A 9170-nucleotide genomic window follows, 5' to 3' on the forward strand; every position below is an offset into this window, starting at 1 on the left:
TTTTTTTGATGGCAAAATAGTTTAAAATTTAAGTATACATAAATAAATATATAAACTAAGTACATAAAACAAATGTCTTAGAACTGTGTGAATTAAATAATTTAATGGGACTTTAATTATAGAAATTCGTCCGGGATTGGCTGCCATGTTTAAATCTATTTGTTTAGCTGTTAGCATTCTCACTATCGCAGGCTGAATCTCTAATAACTCCACAATGGATATAAAGTGCACTAAGTAGCACGTTTATTTTCTGCCCTGTGGAGTATATTTGGGTAGGGGACTGGGAGACATTTGTATTCCAGCCTCGAACTGTATAAGCTAAAGTAAACAAAATCCAGCGAAACGTTTTAATGGAAGACGACTTATCCTTAGAACTATCACTTTCTTTGCTGATGTTCAGTTAGTCTCCTTAATACCAAACTTTTATTTTGTCCCAGCTGTCTGAACTTGTCCGTACTTGTCCACTAGAAATGAATATTCATGAGGGCAGCGCGCGAGCCAGTGGACACTACAACAGCATCATGAATGGAGATGTTAAAACATGTCCGGTGTGTGAGACAACTTCACGGACAGTGAAAAGTAAAATGTGTGTATGATGTATTGTCTGAGATATTCTGGGATGGAAGAAAGTTTGTGGTACGAGAAAACCTCCTCCAGCGTCACATCTAGTTTACCAGCGTGGATAATTGAATATGCCTGGACTCACCGGATGATGGAGGTGTTACAAGGTATGTGTCTGATACACTATGTTGCCAAATGTTTTGGGACACCTCTCCAAGTCATTAAATTGAGGGTTCAGGCTTGGCCCTTTAGTTCCAGTGAAAGGAACTCTTAATGCTTCAGCATACCAAGACATTTCGGACAATTTCATGCTCCCGACTTTGTGGGAACAGTTTGGGGATGACCCCTTCCTGTTCCAACATGACTGCACACCAGTTTCACAAAGCAAGGTCCATAAAGACATGGATGAGTGAGTTTGGTGTGGAGGAACTTCACAGAGTCCTGACCTCAACCTGATAGAACACCTTTGGGATGAATTAAAGAAGAGACTCTGAGCCAGGCCAAATCTGAGACGCCTTCCTTTACATTCACATGAATGTAATATGGAGTTTCAACTCTTCTGGGGAGGCTTTCCAAGGTTTTCACAAGGTTTAGGAGTGTGTTTATGTGATTTTTTTGACCATTCCTCTAGAAGCGCATTTGTGAGGTCAGGCACTGATGTTGGACGAGAAGGTCTCCACTCTACTTCATCTCAAAGGTGTTCTATCAGGTTGAGGTCAGGACTCTGTGAAGTTCCTCCACACCAAACTCACTCATCCATGTCTTTATGGACCTTGCTTTGTGCACTGGTGTGCAGTCATGTTGGAACAGGAAGGGGTCATCCCCAAACTGTTCCAACAAAGTTTGGAGCATGAAATTGTCCAAAATGTCTTGGTATGCTGAAGCAGAATTCAATGATTTGACCTGAATTCAATGATTTGGAGGGGTGTCCCAAAACATTTGGCAATATAGTGTATAAATGGCTAATAATATGGAAGTCATGCTGTTGTATAGACTTCATGGCAAATAATCTGTATCTTCAGCCCCATTTAGGATTATGCAGACCAGTTTATATAAAATAATCCACTGAATTCTGTGTAGTTCTTAATTCTGAATTCTTATGCCTTGTGTAAAAGTTTTAGGTCCTCCACTGTGGCTGGAAGGTGACCGGAGCAGCCTGACCCTTAAGGACCCATGTAGCATCCGTGTGACCGCAGCCGAGTCCTGGATGGTCGTCCATGCCAGAGACATCAAACACTTTGAGCAAGTCATGGAGTTCCTGCATGTTACTCACACTTTACTACCTCAGCTAGTGACCCCCATCAAGCACATGAAGATCATGTTTGGCCTGAAAACTTTGGTAAATGTGGTTTTATTGATGATGGTGTTTGTAATGTAGCACAATGAATTAACAAACACTATAAGGTCAAGGTATTAACTAATATTGTGCTGACATTTTTATGGCGCTATGTATATTTCAGGTTATTATGTGGATGTTTTGGGACGACCAAAGCATGGAAAGCATCAGAGACAAGATTGTAAAGTTCTTTTCTGACAGCCTCCCACAGTATCATAGAAGTGTAAGTAGATGTTGGATTTTCGTCCTGTAGGGGACACTAAAACACTATAGTTGATTTATACGTTTTTCATTTATTCATTTATATGTACACAGCATGTGAAACCTTTCTCATGTTGCTATTCTAACCTTTTAATCAGTAAGAAATTCTGAAATGTAAAAGTTCTGGATTCAGATTCTTTTAAAGTTCAGACATAACATTATGACCACCTGACTAATACTGTGTTGGTTCCCCTTTTGGCTCCCCCGTTGCCAAAACAGCCCTGACCCGTCATGCACTGTGTATTCTGACACCTTTCTATCAGAACCAGCATTAACTTATTCAGCAATTTGTGAAACAGTAGCTCGTCTGTTGGATCGGATCACACGGGCCATCCTTTGCTCCCCATGTGCATCAGTGAGCCTTGGCCACCCATGACCCTGTCACCGGGACACCACTGTTCCTTCCTTGGACCACTTTTGATAGATACTGACCACTGCAGACTGGGAACACCCCACAAGAGCTGCAGTTTTGGAGATGCTCTGATCCAGTCGTCTAGCCATCACAATCTGGCCCTTCATCAAACTCTCTCAAATCCTTACACTTGTCCATTTTTCCTGCTTCTAACACATCAACTTTGAGGACAAAATGTTCACTTGCTGCCTAATATATCCCACCCACTAACAGGTGCCATGATGAGGAGATAATTAGTATTATTCACTTCACCTGTCAGTGCTCATAATGTTATGCCTGTTCAGTGTACCTGCACATTCATACAATTCTCCAATCAGCCAGTTGACCTTATATATAATATACAGTTGTTCAGTTTCATTGATCCTGTACCTACTGTAGGCTCAGGTTCCTCTTTTTGGCTGACAGGAGGATGCAATCTGATGTGAACTTCTGCTGTTGTAGCCCTCCTGGCTCTAGTTTTGATATGTTCTCAGATGCTTTTCTGCTCAACACAGCTGTAAAGATTGTTTATTTGAGTTACTGCAATCCTTCCTGTACTGCTCACTGGATGTTAGAGCACCAGTCTGATTAAACTCAAGAAAAGACCAGGAGATTAGCAGTTTCTTAAATAATCAAACCAGCCATTCAGGGAACTAACAGTTATGGCACGGCTTGAAATCAATGAAATCCCATTTTTTCCCAGATCTGAGCATTAACTGAAACTCTTCACCTCTGTCTGTGTGATTTTATGCATTGAGCTGCTGTAAAGTTAACAGTGAGTGTATGGCTGTTTAATATTTTTTGACCAAGCACAGTAGGAAGAAGGGTAACATTGCTTTTTTGTATGGTTAGTCTGGTTTTGTGTATGGTTAGTCTGCTAAGCTACAGGCTGAAATGCAGATAAATGGCTATATTTTAAGCTTGGTTTTGTATATTATTATCAATGAATGTCCAAGTGTTTAAATCTAATGTATGCATTTTTCATAGTTTCTGTAATTCTTAGAATATTTTCTAGACATAAGAAGATCTGACCTGAAGTTTCTCAGACCACAGCACATGAATTTGTTCTTCTGTACTTGCAGAGTCACAGGCATATCCAGCTGATGCAAAAGGCCCAGCAGGACTTTAGGAACTTTGCACAGTTACTGAACAAAAAGCCAGAAATGCGAAAAAACTATATTAGAGTGAGTAAAAATGTGTCTTGATGTCATTCGGGTTTTTATTTTGCCCAGTCAGGAGTTCACAGAAATGGTAAAATATTTCTATTTTCTGTTCCCTTTAAAACAAGTGTAGTGAAAGTCTTGACACCTATAAAGAACATTTAGAATAAATACAGACCTAAAGTTTAAAGTTCCCAAATTTCTTTGACATCTTGATTGTATTTGTTGCCATGCTTTGTAGAATCTCATGGAACAGCAGTATGGTGAACGCTACATCATGAAGTTAGAAGAGAGGTTGTTGCATTATTTAGAAGAGCTGAACAAAGCCCTTCCACAACCCACCTACATTGACCAGGTAAGGCCTTGCGCATGCCTAGGTGCGTGTGTCACAAGTATAAAGTTCCCATTTGTAATATCCTACATAGATACTGTACAGATTTTTATTTAATTCTCAGGTTTCACCTTTTCATCAGTCAATACACTCTCCTTGGTAGTGTAGAATTGTGCCTAAAACTGCTGTTGTATCTATAAAGTGTCACCCAGATGATCATGGGTTGTCTCAAGGAGGTTTTCTTTGCCATTGTTGACCCTGGTTTGCTAATTATAGCAATATAAATATAAAGCTCCATCTGGATTTCTGTTAAACCACCTTATGACATTGTCTGTTGTTAAATTTGCTATACAGATACAATTGAATTAAACTGAATATCTGAACACATTTAGGTTCTAAAACAATCACAGCCATTGAAGGGGAGAGAGGAGTTACTGCAACAGTTATTCACCTGTAATAGTGCGTCTCCAGCCACAGCACTAAAGAAACTGCTGAGATGTGGTAAGTCTCACTCAAGCATGAGCACGTGTCATTGTAAGTTGTTGACCTCGCATTCAAAATTCTGCATTATATATTTTTCCTTTTCTGCAGCTATGGCAAGCCCTATAGATCATAAAAGTACAGAGATGCATAAGCATCAAAAAGGAGCTCAAGTCGATGGACCAGTGTTTGGGCCTCTTTCTGTAGCTCTTAGGCCACCTCTGGAAGAGGCAGAGGAAGACTGGCTGTCCCAGGCATCCTATCAGGGCTCCTGGCTGAATAGAGATAAGAGTTTGGAAAGACAGATGACAGTGTTGAAGAAGAAGAATGATTTAGATCAGACTGACAATGCTCCATGTATGCCTAAAGAGCGGTGTCCTCAGATGGTTGAGATCGGATTCGTTGCTGAAGTGAAGAAAGCTGAAGATGACTTAACAGTGCACCTGTGCTCCAAACATGGCAAGAGAATGAAGAGTATACTCCAAGAATGCTCTGAGGAGCAGAGGAACCAGGACCTTGAAGCTTCACTGATGCAGGTGGAATCCACTCCTCCACTACCTCACCCTCCACTTCTCCAGTCCAGTCCTCACAGACTGACCTCAGCATCTCCTCATAATGACTCGTTTTCTACAAACATTTCTCTATTTTCACAGCCAGAGTCTTTTTCATATCTTTCAGTAGAGGAAGAGCGACAGGTTCACCCTTTACAACTGATGCTGTCTTCACAGACATCTCCAGAAGAAGAAAATAATTCTAGTCGCTTATCAAGGCAAAAAAGCGACATCTCATTGACATCATCTTCTCCAGAACGCTTAGTACAGCTAGTCAGCCCTTCACTAATATGTTCAATTCAGCCATCTTCATCTTCAACCAATATTTCATCATTTCCAGAAATCAATATCGCACAAAAATCATCCTTAACTGAGCAGGAATCCTCACCGATATCGTCCTTCAATAAAATCAGTTCGGAATCTTCATACCATCAGCTTGGTTCATCATCGCCATCACCAGCATCCTCCGCAGCTCCAGCAGTGACTCTTAATCCAAGCCAAAATGATGCACAGGTCTGTTTAGAGTCAAGCAGCACATTAACAGGAAAACCAAGGCTTTCTTCAGAGACTCAGGCTTTCCTCTTGGTGTGTAAGTGGCTGCAGCCTCAAGTGAAGCTCCACAGATTAAGCCGGCATGAGTGCCACCAAGCCACACTGCCAAACCATGCTCCAGTGCCGTCAGATGAAGAAGATATGTTTGATGTCAATTTACTGTATTCAGACTCTGAATCGGACACACAAGACTCCGATGATTCTGATTATGTTCCATCCAAGAGACGCAGGTACAGGTGAAGTACAAAACAAATGAATGTTAGACATCATGTGCAATTATGTAATCTACCTAATAGCAGGTGGATATTGATCATTAACCAGACTTTTGCGGCGCTCTCAGCTTTTATAATGCTGCTCCTCAAACTGCAGACTTTAGTCATCAATTACATTCGATGTTAAAAAAGTACACGACATTCAAACAAGCAATTTTATATCATTTATTAATAACGACAACTTGATGCGAGCTTTTAAAATACCTCATAGAAAAGCTTATTTATTTAATTCTTAGGACTCTGACATTTTTAACTTGTTTTGACAACTTTGTGAACTATAAAACTTTCCACTTGATGTTTTTTTTTTTCTGATGGTTTGTGTGTGTGTGTGTGTGTGTGTGTGTGTGTGTGTGTATATATACACCCTGATGGCAGTCTGACAAATCTTTGACACAAGCGCACGTAGCCCATGAATGATTGCATTTTCTGCTGATTCATGGACGTTTGTACTTATGTCTGGAGGGTCTAAGGGTTATCACATTTATTAAACAAAGTTTGTTGACACACTGGACATGACAGGTAGTTACAGTTGAGGTGCTTGAGTTACTGAAAGCACTGCATACAATTTTAGAATGAAGATTGTTTTTTTATTATTATTTATACAAAGAAAACATTTGTGATGTTTGGTTTCACTGAAGTTCCTTTTTTTCTTTAACACAAATAAATGGTCAGAGTGTATGGTGGATATAAAAAAGTCTACACACCCCAGTTTTTTGTGACAAAGATAAATCTTGTGGATGGTGGTGAGGGGGGCGGGGAAGGGAGTTGGGGTTGGTTATTTATAATAATCTTCTGGCAAGTTCTTGCTGTAATTTCGCTGTCGGTCTCTTGGCAGCCTCCCTGATTTTGTTTTTCATATCATTTTGTCATTTGTGAAGTGTTATTGGTAATGTGCAAGTGTGTGCACAAACAAAAGTGTGAGAAAAAGATTATGGATCTGATTGATTGAACCGCCTTTTACATAATAATCATGTGAGGCTGTTGTACTGAGATGATGCAAATCTGATGGGGAATAGGTAAGTGAGTTGGCAGGCGTTCAAGGATAAAAGTTCATGGGTGGTTTGATGTTTGTGTTGGCTCTCTAACGTGGTGCTGGTTTTGATGTTTTCTGATGTTTAAGGACATTATGCTCCTGATTTTTCATTACGCAGATCTGACCTTTTACACACAATGTCCTTGGTGAGCAAATAGTTATGGGACCATTCACTGTATCTCGATATTCTTTACAGCACACGATCCCAACCTTTCAGTTTCAGCTATTTAGCTAAATACAGCAGGTGGAAATAAGTATTTAAGCTTGTTTTTCTTATTTAACCCTTATAATGTGTTAGTAAGTTCTGAAAAAAAAAAACGCTATTTACTTTTATTCTGTTGGAGCAAGGCTTCATATATCCTCAAAGACAGTTATTTTTAACACAATAAAAGTCACTATTTTAGTAAATTCTGAAGGTCTTAAAAAAAGTGGCAGCTGTGGTGCTAAGGCTCAAATATGACCTGCAGAGAATATTGACTGTTATATGCATTCATGCATCATATAAATGTTGTGACTTGCACTGTGAATCAAACTTGGCTCAATTAAACCACGCCACCCACCCTTACTTACCACCTAACCCAATGGGAACACAACCATTCCCGCGGAATATCGATCATTTGTATAATTGTTGGGGGTGTGGTATGAAGAATATGTACAGAATTCTCTGAACATTGCAATCTATAAATAAGGCTCATGTGTGTTATCAGTTTCGTTCTGCAGCAGCATCAGTCTATTTCAACATGAGCAAGAGATTCAGTGCCTATGAGGTTATCGACCATATCTTTGGTCATGAAAGTGATATTGAGGACAGAGAGCGAAAGTGACGTGGAGTATGATCCTGAACAAGAAGACACATCTGATGAAGAGGACAGCCCGAATCACACAGATGCTCAAAGAGAACTATTCAAATCAAACAAAGGTGACCTTTCATGGTCATCAATCCCTTATGACAACCACACAGCACCAACTGAGAACATCATCAGAATGACCCGGGGCATACTTGTGCCACATGTTCAAGACATCCAGACAGCATTCGAGTTGTTCACACCACCATCTGATCCTGTTTGAGATGAAAAAAACAAAAGGGATAAAGGTGTTTGGCAACAGCTGGGTGGAGATCAACAAAAAAAACACCTGGATGCTTACATAGGGCTGTTGCTTCTTGCTGGGGTGTAAAGATCCTGTAATGAGGCTACTGCCAGCTTATAGGATGGTGAATCAGGCTGGAGTATTTTTCGAGCTACCATGTCACTTCAGACCTTTCATGTGTTGTCAAGAGTTATCTGCTTTGACATTCAAGAGACAAGAGCTGCTTGCCATGTGAATGACAAGCTTGCTCTGATTTAGGGAAGTTTGGGACAAATGGGTGGAGTACTTGCCATTCATGTACAACACAGGACTAGAGCTTACTGTAGATGAACAGATAGTCCCTTTCTGAGGCCACTGTCCCTTCAGGCAGTATATCCCCATCAAACCTGGAAAATATGGACTCAAAATCTGGGCAGCATGTGCTGCAAGAAACATCTATGCATGACATATACAAAATATACACAGGGAAATCTGCTAGTTGAGTAGCAAAAAAAAAATCAAGGCAAAAGCATGGTCCTTGATATGATGAAGGATCTTCAGGAGCACAATATATCAATTGATAACTTCTTCACATCTTAGGAGCCAACCAAGAACTGCTGCAGAGAAAGCTGACCACCGTGGTCAAGGGAAACAAACCTGAGCTTCCTCTTGCACTTCTTGGAACAAAGGACAGGGCTCCTCTTTCCTCTAAGTTTGCATTTACAGAGTCAACTACAATTGTGTCATACTGTCCCAAAAAAAAATAAAAATGTTATTGTTGATGTCCACTCTTCACAAGAATGATGCTGTGAGCAGTAGGGAGGACAAAAAACAAACAAACAAACAGACATGATCCTGGATTACAAAAAAACAAAGGAGGTTGTTTTGGTTGTCTTTTACAATATACTGGATGTTTCTGCATATAATGCATTTGTAGTGTGGACTGAAATAAATCCTGGATGGAACATGGGAAAACCCTACGAAAGGAGGCTTTTTCTGGAGGAGTTAGGCAGGTCCTTAGTGAATCCCCACATTGAACAATGACAGTGGCTGCCCCGAAACCAAGCCTCTGTTAATTTAGTGAGAGAGCTTCAGGCTATACGCAGACCAGAAAGCTGCATAATGAACCAACCAGGGGATGCCAGGGGGATCTGCCCCTCTAGCAAGGACAGAA

General features: G+C 40.4%; 1 protein-coding gene across 1 annotated transcript; it reads left to right on the top strand.

Moving 5' to 3' along the window:
- The first annotated feature begins 138 nt into the window (after positions 1–138).
- LOC131352013 (uncharacterized) lies at positions 139–6594 on the top strand. The gene is made up of 7 exons (XM_058387821.1): positions 139–728; positions 1677–1900; positions 2022–2120; positions 3632–3733; positions 3951–4064; positions 4433–4541; positions 4632–6594. The coding sequence occupies exons 1-7, from the start codon at positions 593–595 to the stop codon at positions 5861–5863; spliced, it is 2016 nt and encodes a 671-aa protein (XP_058243804.1). The 5' UTR covers positions 139–592; the 3' UTR covers positions 5864–6594.
- Positions 6595–9170: the final 2576 nt, after the last annotated feature.

This window comes from Hemibagrus wyckioides, linkage group LG04 (assembly GCF_019097595.1).
Source record: "Hemibagrus wyckioides isolate EC202008001 linkage group LG04, SWU_Hwy_1.0, whole genome shotgun sequence".
Classification (NCBI taxonomy): domain Eukaryota; kingdom Metazoa; phylum Chordata; class Actinopteri; order Siluriformes; family Bagridae; genus Hemibagrus; species Hemibagrus wyckioides.